Genomic DNA, 25,636 nt, shown 5'->3' on the forward strand with positions numbered 1-25,636 from the left:
ATATATAAAACACACAGCTCAAGCAAGAAAGAGATAGACTGAGAATTCTGAGAGGGCAAATGGGCTGGTCATCAGCACCTTAATGCTTTTTCCATATTGGAGGAGGGATACTTTAAAAAGAAGGAGCTGGACTCTCTTCTCTCTTCCTAAGTTGTGTTTTTATAGTATGGCTTTATTTCTTTGCAATTATGTAGTCAGTTAATTTCAGCATTTTCCCCTATGTCTGTGTATTTGAAGATTTCTTTGAAACACAATTATCAGATAAAATTATTTTTCTACATAGTAATTCTAAAGGCATTATCAAGCTACAACTATATGGCGAATGGGAAAGATAGACACATATCTGCTGGATTTTATAGATTTTTTTTTCTGATGTAGATATCTATGTGTATTGACACCCAAGGTACTGTGCGGAAACTTCCAAATACACTGACCTGGAAAAAGTCATTTGAATAATTCTCTTCTTAGTGAAATACAGTGCCAAGATTATCCACTCCCTGGAAACCAAACCAAGGAGTTATCCAAAAGTCCAGAGCATGGTTTCGACTCTCCTGTAACATTGAGCACTTACCATATGCCAAGCACTGTTCTAAATATTTTATAAACATTATTTCATTTAATTGTAAACTACATCAGGTAGTCTTTATTAGCCCCATTTTACAGATGAGGAAACTCACAGAGTTTTCTGTTGCCAAAAGCAACAGAAACAGGGTTTGAACTCAGACAACCTAACTCATGAGCCTGTGCTCATAACCACTTGGCCTCCATGGGTGTTGACCTGTAGCTCCCTGAAGAACCCTCCTCCTCTTTCCTATCCTGAGCCTCATCTCGTCCCGCAGAGCCACCAGGCTTTCTGATGGGATTATTCTTTTATTTTTGGAGTGAGATGATAAATCTCATGATACTACACCAACAAAGCTAGATGCTAGCTTGGAAATGTTCAAACTGTATCACAACAAAGCTTTATACTACAGTGGATTCTCCTAGGGTCTCACGGTGTTTCTTCACACTCAGTCACAACTCAGTGAGATTTTCTCAGTAGAAGTTAGAAAGAACGAACCGAATGTAAACTGACTTGAGGAGAAGGGAGAGGAGGGCTGCAGTTTTAATTTCTATTGTGTATCCTTTACTATGGATACCCCTCTCCTTTCCTTTACCTCAGTCTTATGCTAGGGGGTAAGCCCCAATGGTCTGTGAAATTTATAGGATTCTAGGGAGATTTCTCCTAACACAGGGGTGTTCCCTTAGATGCTTAGGAGGAGGGGTTGTGGTATATTCTGTAAGTATCTGTCATCTCACTGATAAGTTAATAGTAATCGTCATCTTTTGACCTAAATAAAATTCATTTTTCATTGTTTCTGTATTCTTCAATAACTAAATATGAGAGGATAGTGATGTCTAAAGACAGTGAACTAGGTACAGTCCCTTCCCATTTGTAAATTCTTCATGGGCCTCTACTAGTATTAATATCTTAATATTTATAAAGCAGATCCTGTTCTAAAAACAAAAGTAATAATTTTATTTGAAAAGTAACTTACTAAGCATTCTAATGAATATCAAAAGTGATAGTGAAGGTTTCATCTGAGTTTAATTCTTGAGAACAGAAGTTTCTAATGTATGTAGTACAAAAGAAAATGACAAAAATCTCAAAATAATTTTCACTGAATATTAACATCCCACACAACTGGAGAAATATAATTTCTTTGGCAAGAAATAAACATTTACGCTTATTATTACATACAAGCTAAAATTTACTTACTCTGACCAAATACATAGGTAGCAGTTAGTCAACTATTTATTCCATTTGTGTTGATTTCTATAGCATCAACCTAGAGATGAGTTTTCAACTGAAGTCTGAAGATGAGCTGAGGTAGAAGGGAACTTCAGCCCCCCCACCCCTTTTTATGGCTAAGTGGAAAAACTAGGTGCTAAACTCAGATTATTAATTTGCACAGACTGATTCAGGGCATAACATAATCCTCCATCAAGGATGAGGCATAGTCAGCTCTACCCACCACCAGAGCCTCCCATCAAGCCTCTTAGATAGCCTCAACCACCAGAGGGCAGACAACAGAAGCAAGAAAAACTACAGTCCTGCAGCCTGTGGAACAAAAACCACAGTTACAGAAAGATAGACAAGATGAAAAGGCAGAGGGCTATGTACCAGATGAAGGAACAAGAAAAAACCCCAGAAAAACAACTAAATGAAGTGGAGATAGGCAACCTTCCAGAAAAAGAATTCAGAATAATGATAGTGAAGATGATCCAGGACTTCGGAATAAGAATGGAGGCAAAGATTGAGAAGATGCAAGAAATGATTAACAAAGACCTAGAAGAATTAAAGAACAAACAAACAGAGATGAACAATACAATAACTGAAATGAAAACTACACTAGAAGGAATCAATAGCAGAATAACAGAGGCAGAAGAACGGATAAGTGATCTGGAAGACAGAATGGTGGAATTCACTGCTGCGGAACAGACTAAAGAAAACAGAATGAAAAGAAATGAAGACAGCTTAAGAGACCTCTGGGACAACATTAAACGCAACAACATTCGCATTATAGGGGTCCCAGAAGATGAAGAGAGAGAGAAAGGACCAGAGAAAATATTTGAAGAGATTATAGTCGAAAACTTCCCTAACATGGGAAAGGAAATAGCCACCCAAGTCCAGGAAGCGCAGAGAGTCCCATACAGGATAAACCCAAGGAGAAACACGCCGAGACACATAGTAATCAAAGTGGCAAAAATTAAACATAAAGAAAAAGTATTGAAAGCAGCAAGGTAAAAACGACAAATAACATACAAGGGAACTCCCATAAGGTTAACAGCTGATTTCTCAGCAGAAACTCTGCAAGCCAGAAGGGAGTGGCATGATATACTTAAAGTGATGAAAGGGAAGAACCTACAACCAAGATTACTCTACCCGGCAAGGATCTCATTTAGATTTGATGGAGAAATCAACAGCTTTACAGACAAGCAAAAGCTAAGAGAATTCAGCACCACCAAACCAGCTCTACAACAAATGCTAAAGGAACTTCTCTAAGTGGGAAACACAAGAGAAGTAAAGGACCTACAAAAACAAACCCAAAACAATTAAGAAAATGGTCATAGGAACATACATATCGATAATTACCTTAAACGTGAATGGATTAAATGCCCCAACCAAAAGACATAGACTGGCTGAATGGATACAAAAACAAGACCCATATATATGCTGTCTACAAGAGACCCACTTTAGACCTAGGGACACATACAGACTGAAAGTGAGGGGATGGAAAAAGATATTCCGTGCAAATGGAAATCAAAAGAAAGCTGGAGTAGCTATACTCATATCAGATAAAATAGACTTTAAAATAAAGAATGTTACAAGAGACAAGGAAGGACACTACATAATGATCAAGGGATCAATCCAAGAAGAAGATATAACAATTATAAATATATATGCACCCAACATAGGAGCACCTCAATACATAAGGCAACTGCTAACAGCTATAAAAGAGGAAATTGACAGTAACACAATCATAGTGGGGGACTTTAACACCTCACTTACACCAATGGACAGATCATCCAAAATGAAAATAAATAAGGAAACAGAAGCTTTAAATGACACAATAGACCAGATAGATTTAATTGATACATATAGGACATTCCATCCAAAAACAGCAGATTACACGTTTTTCTCAAGTGCGTACGGAACATTCTCCAGGATAGATCACATCTTGGGTCACAAATCAAGCCTCAGTAAATTTAAGAAAATTGAAATCATATCAAGCATCTTTTCTGACCACAACGCTATGAGATTAGAAATGAATTACAGGGAAAAAAACGTAAAAAAGACAAACACATGGAGGCTAAACAATATGTTACTAAATAACCAAGAGATCACTGAAGAAATCAAAGAGGAAATCAAAAAATACCTAGAGACAAATGACAATGAAAACACGACGACCCAAAACCTATGGGATGCAGCAAAAGCAGTTCTAAGAGGGAAGTTTATAGCTATACAAGCCTACCTAAAGAAACAAGAAAAATCTCAAATAAACAATCTAACCTTACACCTAAAGAAACTAGAGAAAGAAGAACAAACAAAACCCAAAGTTAGCAGAAGGAAAGAAATCATAAAGATCAGAGCAGAAATAAATGAAATAGAAACAAACAATAGCAAAGATCAATAAAACTAAAAGTTGCTTCTTTGAGAAGATAAACAAAATTGATAAGCCATTAGCCAGACTCATCAAGAAAAAGAGGGAGAGGACTCAAATCAATAAAATCAGAAATGAAAAAGGAGAAGTTACAACAGACACTGCAGAAATACAAAGCATCCTAAGAGACTACTACAAGCAACTTTATGCCAATAAAATGGACAACCTGGAAGAAATGGACAAATTTTTAGAAAGGTATAACCTTCCAAGACTGAACCAGGAAGAAACAGAAAATATGAACAGACCAATCACAAGTAATGAAATTGAAACTGTGATTAAAAATCTTCCAACAAACAAAAGTCCAGGACCAGATGGCTTCACAGGTGAATTCTATCAAACATTTAGAGAAGAGCTAACACCTATCCTTCTCAAACTCTTCCAAAAAATTGCAGAGGAAGGAACACTCCCAAACTCATTCTATGAGGCCACCATCACCCTGATACCAAAACCAGACAAAGACACTACAAAAAAAGAAAATTACAGACCAATATCACTGATGAATATAGATGCAAAAATCCTCAACAAAATACTAGCAAACAGAATCCAACAACACATTAAAAGGATCATACACCACTATCAAGTGGGATTTATCCCAGGGATGCAAGGATTCTTCAATATACGCAAAACAATCAATGTGATACGCCATATTAACAAATTGAAGAATAAAAACCATATGATCATCTCAATAGATGCAGAAAAAGCTTTCGATAAAATTCAACACCCATTTATGATAAAAACTCTCCAGAAAGTGGGCATAGAGGGAACCTACCTCAACATAATAAAGGCCATAAAAAAAAAAAAAAAAAGATGAGGCATGACAGAGAAGAGATATCACAGGAGGCTATTTCTTTTTAATTGTTGTTTCTTTCTGGAAAAAGAAAAAACAAATTTTTCATATTAATAATGATCATGAATATACCTAAATGTTATTATGGGAATGGTCTTGTAGGTGGTTTTCTAAAAATTGTGGTGAAAACTCATACAAGGTGGCAGCACTCAGTACTGCTAGTCATTGCCGTGGAAGAACTGTGTCTCCCCCTCTCCCTGCTGACACCTTCATACACCGAAGCCCTCACTGCCAATACGACTGTATTTGGAGATAGAGCTTTTAGGATGTAATTAAGGCTTATGAGGTTATAAGGGTAAGATTCTAATCCAGTAGGATTGGTGAGCTTGTTTCAGGAGGGAGAGAGATTTCTTTCTCTCTCCCCACATTCACGTAGTTAGGAAACGCCACATGAACATACAGTGAGAAGACAGCCATCTGCAAGCCAGGAAGAGAGCTCTCACTAGAACCTCACCATACTGGTACCTGATCTCGGATTTCCAGCCACCAGAACTATAAGGAAATACATTTCTGTTGTTTAAGCCACCAAGTCTATGGTATTGGTTGCATTTGTATCCAGGGTTGAGAGGAAAGTGCACCCAGTTGATTCTGTCTCCAACATACATTCCAAATCTGTCTGGCTGAATCTTTCATTTCCACTGCCAACCCCCAAATGGAGCCCTTGTTACTATTCATCGGGACTGTTGCCTCCCCTAACTAGTCACCCTGCTTCCACTCTTGCTTACCCAAAAATCCATCATCTACCAATAGTCAGAAAATTTTGCTAAAAATATAAACCAGATATGGTTACTGTCCTAGTTAAACACCCTTCAGCATAGTATTTCAGCCCCTTACTATGGCCTGTGGAGACCCTGTGTGGCTGGACCCCTGACTCCAGTATCATATCTAATATTGTGCCCCCCACCTTAGGCTCCAGTCACACTGGCTTTCCCTGAACTCCTCCCTCCAGGGGGCTAAGCTGCACCCACTTACGCCTGCTGCTTCCTCAGCCTAGAAGGCCCGGCCGCCCTGGCTAGAAACGGTGGCTGCTTCTCCCCCCACAGGTCCACCCTGAGAGGCCCTCCTGGTCAACCCCTCTGTAATATGCTCCCATCTTCTACATGGTCCTGGTCAACCCCTCTGTAATATGCTCCCATCTTCTGCATGGTCCTGGTCAACCCCTCTGTAATATGCTCCCATCTTCTACATGGTCCTGGTCAACCCCTCTGTAATATGCTCCCATCTTCTGCATGGTCCTGGTCAACCCCTCTGTAATATGCTCCCATCTTCTGCATGGTCCTGGTCAACCCCTCTGTAATATGGTCCCATCTTCTACATGGTCCTGGTCAACCCCTCTGTAATATGGTCCCATCTTCTACATGGTCCTGGTCAACCCCTCTGTAATATGCTCCCATCTTCTACATGGTCCTGGTCAACCCCTCTGTAATATGCTCCCATCTTCTACATGGTCCTGGTCAACCCCTCTGTAATATGCTCCCATCTTCTACATGGTACCCTAGCGACTTTGTATCAGAAGCACTAATCACAATCTGTAATCTCCCCCTCTTATTTTTATCACCTGTCTGTAAGCCCCAGGCAAGAGAGACACTGCCTGTCATATTTTCTTACAGTAAGGGTTAGCGAACGTGGAACTGTAGGATAAGCGGGAGAGCAGGTAATGTATATGCACTTGGTATTAGACATAAGCATCAAATCACTGAATAAGGAGAGGGGCCGCTTCTGCCTTCTCCAGCCTCTTTTGAGTTCTACGGGGCTCTGGATCAGCAGGGTATGATTGGCTCCCTCAGATGATGTAGTATTCTCACTGTGGGTGTCCACCTCAACGGAAGGGCTTCTCCTGCAAAACCTCAAACACCACAGAACAGCTAGTCTCTGGTCAAATATATGATGGAGTTTATGTTAAATGTCAAGGTGGACACAACTCTAAACATTAGCCTCAATCTCCCAAATAGGGCTTCACAGCTCAAATTCAGGAGTCAGTAAGTTATTGAAAGTTACTGAAAGAAATTAGGTTACTTAGGGAGTTGATATGGGCAGAGAACTGTTTCAGGAACAAAGCCTGGCGCACGTGGACTCTTAGAGGTGGGGAAACGGGGAAAGCAGCAAAGCCGGGCACAAACTGTTAGGAAGAGGAGAACCGAGGGGCCAAAGGTAGAGAGGATTACAAGATGGTAAAAACCAACAACAGCAACAAAAAACAGCCAACAATCACCCAAAATAGGACCATTTGTGGCCTAATATAGATAAAATAAAATGATATGGAGATTTGCAAAGACGTAACTACAATTTGGTGTCATGTTAACATAAAAATTTAGATAACGGAGGATTCTGGAAAATTGACCCCAATCTTATCTAAATCCATATTCAGATTTTGGGGAAAATTCTCAAAGATCAGCAAATAATACTGGAAACATCAAAAAGTTTCTACATACAAAGCAGTGCTTAGCTATTATTTGGTTGAGCTATGACTAAGCTCTAACAGAACTCTCTGGTCATAATAGGTAAAACAACTAAACTGAACAGAACATAAAGACTCTGATAGATAGAGCAGAAGTTTTCATAGTTCTACAGAAAATTCTCCCCTGTGGAGCCAAAAAAGTGTTCCCCCCATACCCTCTCTGCCCCGAGAATGTAAAGCCGCTCACCTGTGTTCAGCAGCACTGAATCTTATGAACACCAGCAGCTTTTCAGGAAACCAGTGCTGAAGTTAAAAATTAGCTCACATGTCTTAGAGAAAATAAAACAAAACACCTCCTGTAACCAACAGTCTGTTTTGATGGTCAAAAATAGTATATTAAAAGGCTACCTGATGCGGTGAAGCCTTGAATGACCACCAGAAAGCTCCAAGTGCTCTTTGATTGACATAAACATCCTTTTTTCTCCAGTTCTTGGCACTGAAATTTGAGGATGTCTACAGCACTTTGCAGAGTATGGTGAACAAATCCATGAAGCCTGAGGATTCTGTAGTAGTCAAGATCACTGGCCATTATGATGTCAATTCTGAGGCCATGCTGTAACTGACAAACTGCCATACTTGTTTCCCTGACTTTGTCTCCATCTTTTCTTTTTTTCAATTAATTTTTTTATTTTGAAATAACTGTAGATTCCCATGTAGCTGTAAGAACTAATACAGAGAGAGTCTATAACCTTTTACCCAGGTTCCCCCAATGGTAATATCTCTCTAAACTATAGTACAATATCACAACTAGTATATTAACATTGAAACAGTCAAGATACGGCACATTTCCATCACCTCAGGGATCCTTTATATTACCTGTTTACAGCCACATAGACTTCCCTCCCACTTCTACCACCTCTTTAATCCCTGGCAACCATTAATCTTTCTCAATTTCTTTAATTTTGCCATTTTCAAGAATGTTGTATCAATGGGATCATACAGTATGTAACACTTTGGGATTCTCTCTTTTCCACTCAGCATAGTGGGAGATTCATCCGGATTGCTGCAGGTATTAATAGTTCATTTCTTTGTTACTCTTGGTAGTAGTCCATGAAAATGATGTGTCACAGTTTGCTTCACCAACTGTTAAGGAAGGCTCAGGTTGTCTTCAGTGTTGGGCTGTTACAAATAAAGCTGCAACAAACATTTGTGTACACATTTTTGTGTCAACATAAGTATCCATTTCTCTAGGCTAAATGCCCAGGAGTGCAAATGTCTGGTTGTATGGTAGTCGTATCTTTTGTTTTTTAAGAAACTGTCAAATTGTTTTCCGGAGTGGCTGCACCATTTCACATTCTCACCAGCACTGTATGAATGATTGTTTCTCCAAGTCCACACAAGCATTTGGTGGTGTCATTTTTTTATCTTAGGCATTCTGATAGCTGTGTAGTGCCATCTCATTGTGGATTTAATTTGCATTTCCCTAATAGTTAATGATGCTGAACATCTTTTCATGTGCTTATTTGCCATCTGTATGTCTTCTTCAGTGTTAGGGAACCTACAATAATCTGCTAAGAACATTTTATGTAAAGACACCTTTCTCCTTCCACTTGAGAACTGACCGCTGTACAGTTGAGGAGGCTGACGCACAGATAGTTTAGGTGCCGTGAAACCAAGCAGCCACAGTGCAACTAAAGGATTCAAATCCAGCTGACTCCCAGCCTCTGAGCAGCGAGGCCCCCTAACCTCTTCTCACAGGGACGGTCTCTTTCCTTCGACAACGGTGGAGGACTGAAATTTGATCATATAGTGAAGTTTGTGGTTTCCCTTGTAAGGCTCCTGTAATAGTTATCTGAATACATATCTTTTATTCCCTACTGGACTCTAAGGATCTCAAGGAATGAGTCTATTTTTGATTTATCATTTAATTCTCACAGGCATTGGCACATTGGAGGAATTCAAGACATTTTATGAAATAATTTTCTGCTGTGGATGAAGGAAGAAAGGAATAATCTAAAATAGTCTCTCTTTCTTTTACTTCATTCAACAGAGAGTGTTTGAACCTGTACTGAAAGAAAGGCACTTGTTTAGGTCTGGGCAGCAGGGAGCAAAAGAGACTCCGGCCCAGCTCTCTCACAAAACCTAGATTTAAATTGGAGAGACAGAAATTAAACAGAGTCTCACCAATAACTCTTAATGCCAGACTCTGGTAGGTACTACAAAGAAAAATTAGAGTGAGATGAGTAATTACAAGAGGGACCGGACACCTGACTTTGATTGTGCAGAGGGCAGGCAAGGAAGGCTTCTTTGAAAAGCTCCTTTGAAATGAGCTTTAAAAGATAATTTGGAATTAATTGGGGGGGGGAGGGGAGGAAGGGAGAGAGGGAAAGAGGTATGGAGGGAAGGAGGGGGAGAGACAGAGAGAGAGAAAGGGAAAGAGAGAGAGAAGAAGAGGAGAAAAGAATATGTGTTGGGAGAGGATGTTTCTTTTTTAAAATAAATAAATAAATAAATTTATTTATTTATTGCTTGCCTGCTTGCTGCGTTGGGTCTTCGTTGCTGTGTGTGGGCTTTCTCCAGTTGCAGCAAGCAGGGGCTACTCTTTGTTGTGGTACGCGGGCTTCTCATTGTGGCGGCTTCTCTTGTTGTGGAGCACGGGCTCTAGGTGCACGGGCTCAGTAGTTGTGGCTCGTGGGCTCTAGAGCGCAGGCTCAGTAGTTGTGGTGCATGGGCTTAGTCACTCCGCAGCATGTGGAATCTTCCTGGACCAGAGATCGAACCCATGTCCCCTAGCATTGGCATGTGGATTCTTAACCACTGCGCCACCAGGGAAGTCCGGGAGAGGATGTTTCATATTTCATGCTGAAGGGGTAGAATTTGAGTATATGAAATTTCAGAGACATGAAAGAGTTTGCTAGATTGGAGACACTAACAGAAGGTACAGGAAGGTGAAATAAGTCTGAAAAGGTGGGTGGAAGCCAGAAGCACAGGTCTTTTAGGTCCTCTGTGACCTTGTTAAGGCCTCTCCTCTTAAAACCAAACTAGCACAGATGCGGCATATAGACAGTGGCCTGCAGAGACTGCTCACCACTTTTAACGGGACAGTGCTAGTCTGGACATGCTTGACTGTATTTAGAACCATGGAGATTCATTGGGCAACACTTTTTGGCCTCTCATCAAGCATTTGGCAGAATCTATGTAAGGCAAGAAATGTAGGCAGACGTATCTCTGCACCTTCCCCAATTCCAAAATTATCTCCATTCTCTGCCTCTCCCTTTTGGAGAGTTTAGAGGCCAGGAAGACGTCTCCCCTTCTAGAATCTAGTCACTGGTAATCAGTTCTGATATGCATCAGAATTGCTTTGAGGAGCTTTTTAGGCTGTACTCTCCCAGAGGTTTTGAGTCACCAGATCCAGAAAACCTGTATTTATAAAAAGCGTTTTGCATGATTTTTACATGTAACCAGGATTGTGATTGTTTTTTAGGCATCCATTGAGAAAGAAGTGTTCTTGTACCATCTTCCCCTTGTAGTGAAGCAAAAGAGAGAAAACCTTTTCTCAGAAAGATCAAGGAAGCTTTCCTTAGTCATGTAATAGTTATCTTTAACTGTAATAGCTAAAGCTGAATGTCTTCCAAATACCGTTGTTAGTTCTTTTAATTTTATGAAAGAACTCTAAATGGAATAACAATGACAAGGTGTGTTTTCTTTTTTTAAAAAAAAATTATTCATTTTTTAAAATTGGAGTATAATTACTTTACAATGTTGTATTAGTTTCTGCTGTACAGTGAAGTGAATCAGCTATATCTATATACATATCCCCTCCCTCCTGGACCTCCCTCCCACCGCCACCCCCCATCCCACCTATCTAGGTCATCACAGAGCACCGAGCTGAGCTCCCTGTGCTTTACAGCAGGTTCCCACTAGCTCTCTATTTTACACATGGTAGTGTATGTATGTCAATCCTAATCTCCCAATTCATCCCACCCTCCCCTTCCCCCGCTGTGTCCACATGTCTGTTCTCTAAGTCTGCAACAAAGTGTGTTTTCATTTATTTCATTGAACACTGAACTTTTGCCCTAAATATCAAATAGAAGAGGTGATCCTATGCCAATAGTACCAACATTTAAACCCACTGCAAAGACAAGACTATTTTCTTAATTCTATTTTTTCCCTTAGATTTTTAAATCTTTGATTAAATGTCTGTATTGGAAAACAGATTGTGTATTGTCAGGAGCATGAGTTCTGGAATCCAATTACCTGTTTTGAATCCCTCCTCGTTCTTTACTCCCTACATGAGAAGACTAGGAAAACCAGTTTACAATGTCCTCATTTGTCAAATGGAGATGATGATAAAAGTACATTCCTTATAGGCTGGTTATGAAAATTAAGTGAGGTAGCACTTCAGAAAACTTACTATGGTACCTAACACAGTAATCCCTCAATTAACGTTAGTATGCTTTTAGGAGACAGCGAGACTTTGTATTCAAAGACAGCAAGTAGTATCATGGATCTTCTTCCAAGATAAAGACAGGGAGACAGAACAGGTACCAATGTTGACTGACTACAGGTTGCCAAGCTCTTTGCCACGCAGTTTATGTACATCATCTCATTTCTTTGCAGCAGATTTGTGAGGTAAGAATCATTATTTCTAGTTTTACAGATGGAGAAACTGAGGCTCAGTAGAGTTAAGTAACTGAGAGCCATATACCTAACAATTCACAGAGTCACATTTGTCTAATTCCAAAGTCATATAGTGTTTCCACAGCTAAACAATGTTTCCCCTCTGGAGGAGGGAAGAAAATATATTTAAGCCACATCGTGTTTAGGTTCACTCCCAAATTATTTAATTGGAATGTATCTGAGTGTTTACATTAACTGTCAGCATTTGCATTTGGTGCCCATACCCCACTCTCTCCTCCTCAAAATGGCTGGCTATGGACCAACTCTCAGACAGGAAGTTTGTATCAGTTCCCAAGGTGGATAGTCGACTCCTGTTACCTTAAGGAGCCAGACCTTGGGTTTTAGACAGGCTGGGAGTAGCAGTCAGAACCGTGAAAGTGCTCTAATTGATGCTTCACCTCCTGATGGCTAGTTGTCCACATCTCTGTGACAGATACCAGGCTGTGAATTGTGGCTAAACCTTTCCACTGCCTCCTCAGCCTAATCCCCATTCAGGGTCACTGTCCCTGTCCCTGTGAGTAATTTCTCTCCTGATTCTGGCACTCTGGCCCTTCTACTACCTGCTAGTTGATTTTTACCTCAAAAAGGGAAAAGAGAGGGATGCCCAGGCCTGGGCAGTGAGCACTTGTTCCACTACCCTTTGCTGCCCTCTGCTGACCATACCTGGAAATTATGTTTAACCTTCAGGCCCTCGGTCCAAGGCGTATTCATAATAGAGAGTGAGTGAGTGAATTCTGGCACACAAAAAACTAAGTAAATAAAATAAATGATATTTTCATGCATTTTTTAAAAAGTCGAATTTCAAAAAAATACATTAAAAATGTATTTAAAATTTCAAAAAAAAAAAATACATGGTTAACAAAATATCTAAATGTACCCTTAAAGAATACAGTCATCCCTCAGTATCTGTGGGCGATCAGTTCCAGGATGCCCTGTGGATACCACAATCCACAGATGTTCGAGTCCGTTATATAAAATGGCACAGTATTTGCATATAACCTATGCACATCCTTCTGTATGCTTTACATCATCTATAGATTACTTATAATACCTAATACAATGTAAATGCTAGGTACATAGTTGCCAGAGCACAGCCAATTTAAGTATTGCATTTCAGAACTTTCTGGAATATTTCTGGAATATTTTGGATCTTAAGTTGGTTGAATTTGTGGATGTGGAACTTTTGGATGCATAGGGCTGACTGTTCTAGCTTATATGTACATAGATCCTACCATTCATCTTTTCATTCAAGGGACAGGTCTATAATAGCACAGTTGAAAATCATGCTACCAGTATTGATTAATCTTCTTAATCATGCATGTGTATGGGAAAAAAAAACAAAAACAAAACCAGAAAATTTAGAAGAAACCAACAGCAAAAATGAGAAGATCCAAGTGGAACAGATGTAACAGTTGACTCCTGAAGAAAACAGTTAATTAAGAGAACTGAACAAAACAAATATCGTATATTAATGCATGTATGTGGAACCTAGAAAAATGGTACAGATGAACCGGTTTGCAGGGCAGAAGTTGAGACACAGATGTAGAGAACAAACGTATGGACACCAAGGGGGGAAAACCGCGGCGGGGTGGGGATGGTGGTGTGCTGAATTGGGCGATTGGGATTGACATGTATACACTGATGTGTATAAAATTGATGACTGATTAAAAAAAAAAAAAGGGACAATGAGAAAATGCTGAAGGCTGGAGGAGAACAAAGAACATTAGATACAGAGCAGCAAATATAAGTATATATCCAACATTTAATTAGAAATCATGCAAGTTAGAAGACATTTGAGTAACATCATTAAAGTGCTGAAAGCAAAAATGTCCATCTAGAAGTCTTTATCCAACAAAGATGTTCTTTAAGAGTGCATATATACTCTCAAACAAATCTGAGAAACTTATTGAAAGCAGTCGTACATTACAAGAAATGCTCAGAAAATGAATGAGAGTAAGGATGGAATGTGACTGACAGAGTGCTAATTTAATAACGTCTTTGAGAAGCTGACATATCAGAAGAGCCTTGCCTGGATAAGGTTAAGGAAGAGCTATGCAATGAAAGTGTCCAAGTAAAGAAAATAAACACCATTGAATGTCCTGAGTATGGGAAGTCTTCATGTTTTTTTAAGAAGAGCAATAGGCCATTATAAAATTTTAAAATAATCATAACAGATTGAACATACCTGTTTAACTTTCTTCTGTCCTAAAATGTCAATAAACTTTATTTATTTAAAAAAAAAAGAGAGAACTGAAAGAAAAAATGATTAAAAAAACCCCCCAAACCCTAACATCTTCAGAGTCAAGACGCCAAAGAATAGGTGGCTGGGTAACAAGAATAATCAAAGAAAAAAGATTTCTTGGAAATTAAAGGTATCATTGGCTAAATGAATAATAGAAATTCTTGAAGATTGGGTTTAAGGACTCTCATTTGAGCTTGACACTTGGAACATTCATCTTTCCATTTTGATGATATAGATTACCTTTTTTTCCTCAGTAGGTAGAGCTATTCAGTCTTTCAGTAAGGAGTAATTTAATAATTGGAATAATGTAAATGCTATTTCAGTTTGTAGAATCAACATATAAACAAAACTTGGAAGACAATAGTAACTATAAAAGAGAATCTAATATTAACATTGATAATGTAAAAAAAAACGGAAGTCTGTTAAGGCAGCAGTGAGATGTGGAAGGTAATGTCAGACACAGATTTTTCTCACCTTATCTAGTAAGGAATCAAGATATGCTATCTAAAAGTTATGTAACAAAATATGGGGTTTAAGCATATTCTTTAAAATTATAGATAAACACCAGAAGAACCAAAATACTGTAACTGGAAAAACTTAGTAGTGGATAAAGAAATATGAACTAAATTTATCATCTTTTAATAGATACTATCTAAAGTTGATGAACGAGAAATGGAGAAATTAACATAAGTTTCAGAGGTATGGTAATAACCAGCAACAGAATAAAAAATATTTAAAAATAGGGAGCTGGTAGGGGGGTGGTGGGATGAACTGGGAGATTGGGATAGACATATATACACTATTGATACTATGTATAAAATAGATAACTAATGAGAACCTACTGTATAGCACAGGGAACTCGACTCAATGCTCTGTGGTGACCTAAATGGGAAGGAAATCCAGAAAAGAGGGGATATATGTATATGTATAGCTGATTCACTTTGCTGTACAGCAGAAACTAACACAACATTGTAAAGCAACTATACTCCAAGGGAGCTGGATTAGAAATGGGGAGTGGGAGAACAAGGTAAGGTAGAGAACTTACTTTTCATTTAGTACCACTCTGTACTGTTTGATGTTTTTTAACTTGTGTACGTATTAATTTTACATGTCAAAAGTAAAAAGTGAAAAAAAAACCAAAAAAATTTCTGCAGCTGCAGTTCTTGGCACCATTTTCCTTCACAGCTGCAGTCTCTCTCCTTACACTAATGGTCAGATCCTACTGAGACAGGAAGGCGTAAGAACAGAAAAGTTTCTGCCCTGAAGTTTAGGTTTAGGTATTTTTTGTTTGTTTGTGCTTGTGTTCTATCTTTTCAATGGCCCAACCTTTTGGAATACTAACTTTTGAGTACTTTAATCTGTGACATCTAGAATCTCCTTAAAGTTTTACTAAACTTTGGTATCCTTCTGTTACTTTTTCTTTTTCTTTTAATTGAGGTAAAATTGGTATATAACATTTATACACATTTCAGATATACAGCATTATAAATTGCTATTTGTATACACTACAAAGTAACCAGCACTTAAGTCTAGTTACCATCCATCACCATACAGTTGATCCCCTTCACTCACTTCACCCTTCTTCCAATCCCTTCCCTTCTGGTAACCACCAATCTGTTCTCTCAATCTGTGAGTTTGTTTTTCTTTTGTTTGTTTTGTTTTTTTATATTCCACATAAAAGGGAAATTATATGGTATTTGTCTTCATCTGACTTATTTCACTTAGCATAATACCCTCAAGGTCCATCCATGTTGTAGCAAATGGCAAGATTTCCTTCTTTTATGGCTACATAGTATTCTGTTGTGTGTATATATATACATTAAATCTTCTTTATGCATTCATCCATCCTTGGACTTTTAGGTTGTTTCCATATCTTGGCTGTTGTAATAATGCTGCAGTGAACATAGGGGTGGATATATCTTTTCAAATTAGTGTTTTTGTTTTCTTCAGATAAATACCCACAAGTAGAATTGCTGGATCATTTAGAAGTTCTATTCTTAATTTTTTGAGGAATTTCCATACTGTTTTCCACAGTGGCTGAACCAGTTTACATTCCCACCGACCATGTACAAGAGTAATCCTGACTCAGTGGCCTTTACTGTGATCCTGGTGTTTTAATTTTTTTTTTTTTAATTTAATTTTGACTCTAGTCACCTACTGCCTAGCTGGGTCCAACTCAACCTGCCTAGGTAAGAAGGAAAAAATTTATGGAAGAGTGATGACAATCACTATTATCATAATAAATAAAACAGTGTATATTATTAAGTTAAAACATAGCGCTAAGAAGTAGGGTGATGGTCTCTACCCCATTCTTCATGTTTTCATAGAGAAGAGTGTACTTCTCCCCTACAGAGAACACACTTGGAAGAATTTGGGAGTAGAGGTTTCCTCTAGACCACAATCTTGCATGAGACAATAGACAGGAGGAAATGAAGAAACCAGAATATCTAAATTTTCTAAGAAGGCAATAATGTCTCAAATGTCACTCTCTGAGAGAAAGTAGGCAATATATATGGGGAGATTCCCACAAGCATCACCCAAACAAAACAAAACAAGAAAAAACACAAAGAAATACACAAATATATTACACACGTAGAAGCACAACTGTTGGGCAGTTTCTGGTCAGTAAACACAGATTCCCAGGCTGTGGACTTGACACTGGTGCAGCTGGCTGACCTGCCATGGGACTGAAACCAGGTGTTCTCAGGTCCTCACTGTCTCCAACACAGGTACCACTAAGTTATCTGCCATGCTCTCTGGCTGAGAATAGCAATTTCAAACCACATTATACCATTCACTTAATTTGGGGATCATAATTTTGTTTGTGATAACTTCTGTAGTGGAGCTGCAGTTTCTTTTGTGGCTACCGACCCCTTGGAGAGTAGAGCTAACTAGAGATTTGAATTTAAAAAGGCTGAAGAAGCTATATTCCTATGAAAGACAGCCTAGGACACAGCTGCAGATATAGGAATCCAGACAACTAAGACCCTCTGGCTGAGACTGAGCCAATTGTATAAAATAGGGAATGAAGGCACTTGGACTTTAATTTCTATGGGCTTTTATTTACAAGGGGATTTAGTTTTGAGGAAGCTGAAAAAGAAGAGTTTCCTATTGTTCAAATTTGGGACATTTTGTTGTTGATCCAGTCTTTGTATTCGTTTCATAAAGTCTGATGATCTATTTTGGACAATGTGACAGGACATAATTAGTGATAAGAATAGAATAGGGAGTGAATTTTGAGCTTAGGGTGCTGCGTGGAATCCTGTCTGACTCATGTTGCTAGAGTCTTTTGTGGGCAAAAAGTGAAATGCCCATCAGCAGTTCCAGAGGGGAACGTAGTGTAGAAAGAAGTGGAGTGTAGGATGGTAAGAGCACAGCAGCACTCTGAGCGTGCAGCCCGCCCTGCTGAGAGGACAGCCCGCCCTGGCTTACTTCTGACTTGCTTAAGTACAATGGCTTATGGCATCATTTCCCAGCCTTCCTTCATATATGTGCTGCCTTCGTGATTTTTATTTGCAAATCACCCGTCCCAATACTGATACATTTTAAAAAAATAATGTGTGTACTTTAAAAATCTTTAGCTCATGATATATGTTAAAATATGCTATATATTTTTCTGAATACAGATTAAAATACATAATTACTAAAATTTTTTTTTAAATGCCTGTTACCATCACCCTGCTACCTAAAATCAACTGGCATAATGCCAGTGGAACACACTGGCATTGTAATATGCTAAAAGATTAAAAACCTGGCAAATGGGCTTCCCTGGTGGCGCAGTGGTTAAGAATCCACCTGCCAATGCAGGGGACATGGGTTTGAGCCCTGGTCCAGGAAGATCCCACATGCCGTGGAGCAACTAGAGAAAGCCCGTGCACAGCAACGAAGACCCAACGCAGCCAAAAATAAATAAATAAAATAAGTAAATTTATATTTAAAAAAAAAACCTGGCAAATACTGGGAGGGATGCATGTTACTCCACTCTTCAGGTTTCTGCTATGATCCTGATGATGGAAAGTGGTACTGGAGAAATATTGGGGGCCCCTCTCTCCACCTTCTCTCTCACACCATCCCAAGCAACAAAGAAGAACTCTTTCTAAGGCTTGCCGGAGCTCAGGTACAGTGTTTCTAACTCTGCCCTTGGCGTTCAGGGAGCGGCACTTCTTACTCCCATGCTGGAGTTGGGCTTGAGTGAGGAAGACCGAAGTTGTCTGACTGTTCCACAGTTCATTTATAGGGGAGTAGTAGCAAACCTATTTCTGCTTTAGGTGTAAGCCTCTTGCTCCTACTCAGCTTTACTAGAAAACCCCATAATATAGATGATAATACATACATTTCAATCTGTTTTCTGTGTCTATTTCTCAAACTGGTGAAAGCCCATAAAGCAGAAGCCCAAATTCCAACACAGCATTTAGTTACAAAAACAAGTGAAAGGAATGAGAGAAGAAAATGTTGATGGAAGAAAATGAATGCTCCTGTTACACAGCAAAAGGCTCTGTGTTAATAAACATTTAGTGATAGCTTATTATGAAAAAGAGTTTTTCAAAAAGTTAATGTACCTTGACGCTCAAACATTTGTGGTTGTGAGTTTTCACTTCCCCAGCTGAAGTTAGATTCAGGTGGTACTGTAGTCTCCTTGGCTGAGTCTGCATACTGGAACAGGGGGACCCTTCCTTGTTCCCTAGTCTCTGAGAGGCAATGAGATACAGTAAGAATACAGGCTTTGGAGTCAGGCCTGGGAATGTATTCTGGATGTTTGAAGCTGGGCAAATTACTTAACCTTCCCGAATCTCACTTTTTACAGGTGTAAAATGGGGATGGTATCTCTCATTGGGTTGTTGTGAGGATTGAGATAATGCATATCATGTACTAATTTGATGCCAGATCCCCTCCCTGCCCACAAATTGAGCCTAAGGTACTCTATGAAGGATTCTTTCTCCCTACGCAGTGTTCCTTCACGGTTATCCTCTGGGACTCACTGGGCATCAGCAGTTATAAAACCTTCATTTTGGATCCAGGCCTTCTCTTTCCACACTATTCTCCCCTCACAGCCCTGAATTGAGGTTTTGGAGCTATTCCTTATTCCAGAGGACTTGTCATTTGGGACTCAGACTTCATCATTTTCTTTGCTTCATGGCTCTCCCCATGTCCCATCACCAGTTTCCAAGACCACAAGCTGTAGCCCAAGTCTCCTACTTCCCCACCAGCCCCAGCCTCTATGCACCTAGAAGGAACCAGGCTGAAAAGGTGTAAAGCACCTAACTGGTACTTGGCACATGGTAGATGATCATTGGCTATAAATTTCCTTTCTTAGATCTGGAAGCTTTGAACTGGTTTCTAAAGAGCTGTATTGACTATTATGATTGAGTACAGTGATACAAGAACTGTATTTTAGACATGAAATATTTTGGATATCACTGACTCAATCTTTAAAACCACTAACTTCTGCACTTAGGGAGACTGCCATTTAGATAGAAATCATATCCATGTCTAGGCATATACTCAATATGTCCATATCTAGTTTTTAAAGACGTTTGAGATCTTTCCCTTGCATGGCAATGGAGTATGGTTGGCCTGCTTATACTCAGAAGTCTTTTCCACACAGATAAAATTCCAAGACAATAAAGATTTTGATCTGATGTAAGTTCCTTTGTGCGAACAAGCTTACATAGCAAAATGATGCAGATAAATGTAGATGAAAATGGACTTTACACAAATAAATGAAACTATATTATGTTTCTCTAGTATAAAAATAGATCAAATGGTAGGAGGACAAAAATAGGTGAAGTGGTAACATAAACTGACTTGTGAAATCAGAGGGTCAACTCTGACATTTTTCTCTCTAGGCCTTTTCTAATAGTTTTGTTGCTAGGGCTACAATGTTTTTGCCAGATTGGAACAGGATTGTCAACTCTAATGGAGATTAAGTAGCTTTCCCAGCTAGATTTTTTTTTTTTTTTAAATAAGCATAGGTTAATACTGCTGACTTTCAAAGCCATATTCAAGAATGGAAAGATCGCTAAAGATCTGTTTTTAGAAAATATAACTAATGTGAAGTTTAGCAGACAGGTTCTATTCCATAGTTGTTCCAGCACAAACCTTTATCATGGTCACATTCAACCAAATAACTTGAAATATAATTTCATACACTAAAAAAAGAATGAGAAAATATTATTTACAAGTTAAGCCAAAAATTAATTCCCCAAGGAGTAACTGAGGTAGTTAAATGAACAATTCTTCTGATTAGTTGGAAAACTGTTTCACAGATGCTTGAAAATTCACACTTGATTTATTCTATAAACAATATAGATAAGGCATAGGATAAAGTCCTCTCTGTCTTGGTTTCTTCCATTCATTGGTCAGAGTCGTCTGAGGAAAGTGTAAATACAAACTCACCAATGAAACTCAAAGCCCAGTAAAGGAAAAGTAATTTGTTCTGGACACTCGATTGCTAAAAGGATGTAGAAGGTAAGAACCATTAAGAAAAGGGTGAAGAATTGCTTTTGATGTGCTTGTTGTGGAGTCAAATGAGCTTCCTTGGCTGAGGTCAAAAGAGGCCATCTAAACTTTAAAAACATAGTGCCATTTGCATGCCCACTGACCCCACGATTCTGCTTGTGCACTAAAGCATGAGAATTAAATGAAATAGTTCATGTAAAGTGCCTAGCAAAAGACAGATGCTGTGTTTTTCCCTCTGATGTCTTCATATTTTTGTAGACAGAAATCCCAATGTTAACTTCCAATAAGAAAAGCAGAATATTAGTCTAATTTAGAGTTAGAAGAAATTCACTTTAAGTATTACAACATTAGTGACACCTGGTGGAAAATACAGGCATTACAATGTAACATCATAGCTATTCTGATCTTTCACAGAAAATAAAGATGAATTTTACAGACTAAGCAATTAAATGGAAACAGAAGGTAAAGAAAAATTAAATGTCTATGTGGATACCTACTTTATTATGCTTATGATTTTGGAGTTCATATGCTAAAATATATAGGAGGTTAATGAACCTAAGAAACTTGAATGCATTCTAATAGTAACATTTATTCAGCATACATGTTTATATAGTGATTAAAAATAGAGGCGTGTAGCCTTTATGCTATTCTGAATCTCTTTGTACACATCATGCGCCAAAGAACCTCCCTTCCCAGTTTTCAGATCAAAATTCACTGTGGGGTGTCCTGAGGAGTACCTTAAAGAAATAGCCAGTTGTGTTTCGCAGAATATGGGATAGAGATAGAGCCATCCCATTTGAGATACCATGGATGGAGAAAACAAATGATGTTGCTTTAAATGTAAGCCTTGAATATCACAAAATCAATTGCTCTGAGCCAGGGAGGGGTTTGAATATTTGTGAACAAAACAGCAAACAGATCTATTACAAGGTCAGCAAACTACAACCCCTGTGTCAAATATAGCCCACCATCTGGTTTTTGTTACTGGAACACAGCCATGCTCATTCGTTTACCTGTTGTCTAAGGCTGCTTTCAAGTTACGACGGAATCACTTGAGTAGGTGCAAGACACCATATGGCTGCAAAGCCTAAACTAGTATCTGACCCTTTACAGAAAACGTTTGCCAACCCCTGGACTATTAGATCCTTTCACCATATTTTCACACCTCTCCCCCATCTCCTTGGGAGGAGTATACTTCCCTTCCCCACTGAAGTTTGGCTTAGCCATAAGACTTGCCTTGGCCAGTGGAATGTGGAAAAGTGTCAGTGTGCAAGTTCTGAAACTAAGCTTCAAGAATCCTGGCTAGTCACTGCCCTTTCAGTGGTAGAACGACACATGACCTGTAGACTTAGGTGGGAATGAAGACAAGCACCCCAGCTGACCTGCAGACTTGAAGGAGGAAAAAATGCTTATTGTTGCTATGTTATGGTTGTTTGCTCTACAACAAAAGCCAATTGATACATGAGATTGTTATACCTCTGTGTAAAAATTCCCATGGAGGCTTGACTTCTCTGTCTGATTGATGGTACTGAGAGAAGGATCCTGAAGACCAGGTGTGGTTCAGTCCCTTCTGGGGCTCTATTTCAAACCCTGATGGGCTCAACTGGAACATGGTTTCATTCCTCTACCTATGGTAAGCAAAATTGAGTCAGAGCCCAGGCAGGTCTAGAGGCCCACCAGATTCTCTTGGAATCTTAGCTTCTATTTAACATGGTATGAAGTCAGTCACAATTCTTTCATCTGTTGGTTTAGATATCTTCCTCCCAGGGTGAGCCTCAAGGTATAGAAGGAGGGTGGGACAAGTCCAGCTGGAACCTTAGGCCAAAGCTTTTCCAATCTAGCTTTATCAGTAAAGCTCATAGCTTGGCTCCCATTCAACTCCAATATGTATATTTCTGAATTGATACATAATCTGTAAGAGGCGAGGAAGATCATGACTGGCTCCTCAGAATCCTCACAAGAGTAAATAGTTAACATGCAAATGGTGTAAGAAGTCTAATTTAACCATGTTAATGATGTTGGCTGAGATGAAATGATCAAAGTATTTAAAAATGCAGTTTCCCAGAATTCTTAGTCTTACATCTCAGCTTGTTAAAATGCAAACAAAGCTTTTCATTGTCACTTTTTTTAAACCAGCAATCTGAGTCACCTGGATAGATCACTGGGTAACACCAGTGGTCCATTTATTACATAAAGATATGCAGAGTTCACAAATTTGTCACTGAAAATCCCTGGGGCTGCCCTAGCTCTCTGGTTTTCAGCCTTTCCTTTGATTCTTTACATAGCTAATATTCTTCCATTAAATTTTTTCAAAGCCAATTTTTTTCTGTTTTCAAAAAAAGAAGAGCCTAGCTGATGCAGAACTGATACTATAGAGTAACTTGCAGGCAATAGATTGTATGGCAGAAGCTCCTGTTATTGAGGGTAACATTCAAATCCAGAGCATTAATTTCTGGACATAACAACTCTTAAAGGAGAGAGAAGTAAGTACCATAATAAATCACAAAAGTAGTAATATTAGGATCACTTAATTTGTCAGAAACATAAATGACAGAAATGTGTTATCAGCAATATATAATGTTGCTGCTGGTGAGCTTTTTTGGGGCAAGAACCACATTTTATTATTCCCATTGTTTAACGAAGGGGCATTCAGTGTTTCCTGAAGCAGTCATTGCTTTCTATAAAAACTTTCAAACATATTATTTCCTAAAAATAGGACCATAATTTTCAACTCTCTCCATATTTTTACTCAAGCTCTATTTCTGCTTTCCTTCTCAATGCATATTTCAAATGTTAAACAGATTATGAACAGCTCAAGGATTCACATGTTGACTCTTGACCATCCCTAAATAAACATTATTTCCACTTCTGAGTACCTACTTTCTTATTCAGGAAGACTTGTGGGTGAACCTCAGTTAGATAGCTTCAACAGCTCTTTAGAGATTGGCCTTTGCAACAGCATTCACGATACCCATCATCAAAAATTGGCACCTATTTGTCCAGCAGCTCTAAGAGATGAAAGGATGTAAGACATTGCCCTTTATTCTTAACAAGCACACAATTGGATCAGAGATAAGATTATCCAGGTGAAATAATAAAGACAAATACATAATGAAGTAAACCTGTTTGGTTACTTCATGGTCCTTTGCCATATATTTTCCTCTCCTTCATAAGATCTCAAGCTTCAGTACTGTAATAAATAGTACAGTACTACACGATCCGCAGTTGGTTGAATCCATGGGTATGGAGTAACCACAGATATGGAGGGCTGGCTGTAAGTTATACTGGGATTTTCAACTGCTTGGAGGGTCAGTGATCCAGTCCCTGCACTGTTCAAGGGTCAACTGTATATGGAAAATTAGACTAACAGTAGGCTAAGAGTATAGAAAGGCTCTACAATCCAGAATTAATTCCAAAGGACATTTATCATTTTCCAAAAAGAATGTTTATTTTAAATCTACTGTTATGAGATGAAGGGGGGTACAATAAATGCTTGTGCATTAAATTGAAAGTACCTCAAGACTTACTCAACTTTGAATTCTTAGGCCCTACAACCATAGTAGGCACAAGAAATAATATGCTGTACTGAATGCATCATAACTATTTAACTGTATTAACACCACACCAATATAAAAATATTTTAAGACAAATTTAAAACATACACATTTAACTTTATTTCATCATTGTCATTTAAAGCTTGATTTTATAAAACATAAAAGGACATTCTTAAAAGTTTGGTATCACAGCAATTTGAACAGTAGGAATATCCATAGCTTCATAGGTTCAAGTTATATAAATTAAAATCAAATAATTGGAAAATTTTTCAATATGGAAACTATACAAATGAAATAAATGGCAAAAGGACCTAATAGGAGCAATATTTCATTACTTATGGACTATCATTAGTTACTTTCAGGATCTAAACAAATATTCTGAATATTCATATTTCTTTTGCTCTATTTTATATTTAAATATTTCTCTATATTCTGAGTCAAGCTGCTTGACCAAAAGGTCTGATTTAGAAAGACATTTAGCTTTATGGCAAAAGTTTTTCCATCTACCGTTACTACCTTCAAAGGAACTGACATTACAGTGCTAATGTAAGCTGCTAGTTCCCTTTGGAACAGTGTGCAATAACTTACATCAGCCCTATGGAAAGTGAAACAGGTACCAAGGAATGGAACAATTATGCACAGATTCAGTAAAGTATAATGTTAAGTTTTCCCCATCTAAAAATTAACCAATGAAATAAAACATATCAACTAAAGTTGATTTGGTTTCAGGAAAACCACATTTGAGAATACAAGTACATTACTGTCTTTAGCTTATCCTCAGTCATTGACAGGAATTTTGTAGGCTACCATGCTATTTACTTTGTGAATTGTAGTAGTAAATGAACGAAGACGAACTTCCTCAGAATTGGTAATGAACTGTGGTCCTGACTCTTCCCACTTTTCAGGTACAACCAAATCTTTGTCTGTATAAATCAGGAGATCAAATGAACCTAAATTGGGGATAAAATAATTAAGGTACATTATTTTTTCAAAAGTAAAACTACCTGCCCTGTCTCCCTCACATTTTGAACCATACATAGTGTTAGAAATGTAGTTTAGCCTGGTCTGTAATAACTAGTTCATTGCTTTTCTTCAATGGAAATTTACTGTAGTACAGAAAATATTGCACTCCTTTCACTTTATCTTATGAAAAATTCAAGTTTTTTTTTTCTTTAAAGAAAAAACCGTTAAAAATATTTGTAGAAAGTATATAATGAATCACATGGGATAGCATGAATGTGACCTACAGTA

At 38.3% G+C, this 25,636-nt stretch overlaps 1 protein-coding gene and 3 long non-coding RNA genes across 23 annotated transcripts in view; 2 read left to right on the top strand and 2 right to left on the bottom strand.

The window, feature by feature from the left end:
* Window positions 1-17,562, top strand: LOC309627623. The gene is made up of 2 exons (XR_014243865.1): window positions 1-1,995; window positions 5,018-17,562. It is a non-coding gene; the product is annotated as an uncharacterized lncRNA (long non-coding RNA).
* The window catches only part of LOC309627634, a 1,075,643-nt gene that overhangs the window by 113,389 nt on the left and 936,618 nt on the right, over window positions 1-25,636 (top strand). The gene's annotated exons all lie outside the window — the stretch shown is intronic.
* The window catches only part of LOC309627625, a 308,607-nt gene that overhangs the window by 35,636 nt on the left and 247,335 nt on the right, over window positions 1-25,636 (bottom strand). The window lies entirely within an intron of this gene.
* The window catches only part of MAD2L1 (mitotic arrest deficient 2 like 1), a 46,810-nt gene that overhangs the window by 17,131 nt on the left and 4,043 nt on the right, over window positions 1-25,636 (bottom strand). For 7 of the 20 annotated variants that reach the window (XM_082389712.1, XM_082389706.1, XM_082389716.1 and 4 more), the window contains exon 5: window positions 6,661-25,335. In XM_082389712.1, coding sequence (XP_082245838.1) covers window positions 25,163-25,335 — 173 coding nt within the window. In that variant the 3' untranslated portion in view covers window positions 6,661-25,162. The remainder of the gene's footprint in view (window positions 1-6,660; window positions 25,336-25,636) is intronic. The other 13 variants (XM_082389705.1, XM_082389713.1, XM_082389703.1 and 10 more) reach the window with 13 other exon arrangements.

Source organism: Balaenoptera borealis (genome assembly GCF_965194805.1).
Source record: "Balaenoptera borealis genome assembly, chromosome: 4".
Lineage (NCBI taxonomy): Eukaryota > Metazoa > Chordata > Mammalia > Artiodactyla > Balaenopteridae > Balaenoptera > Balaenoptera borealis.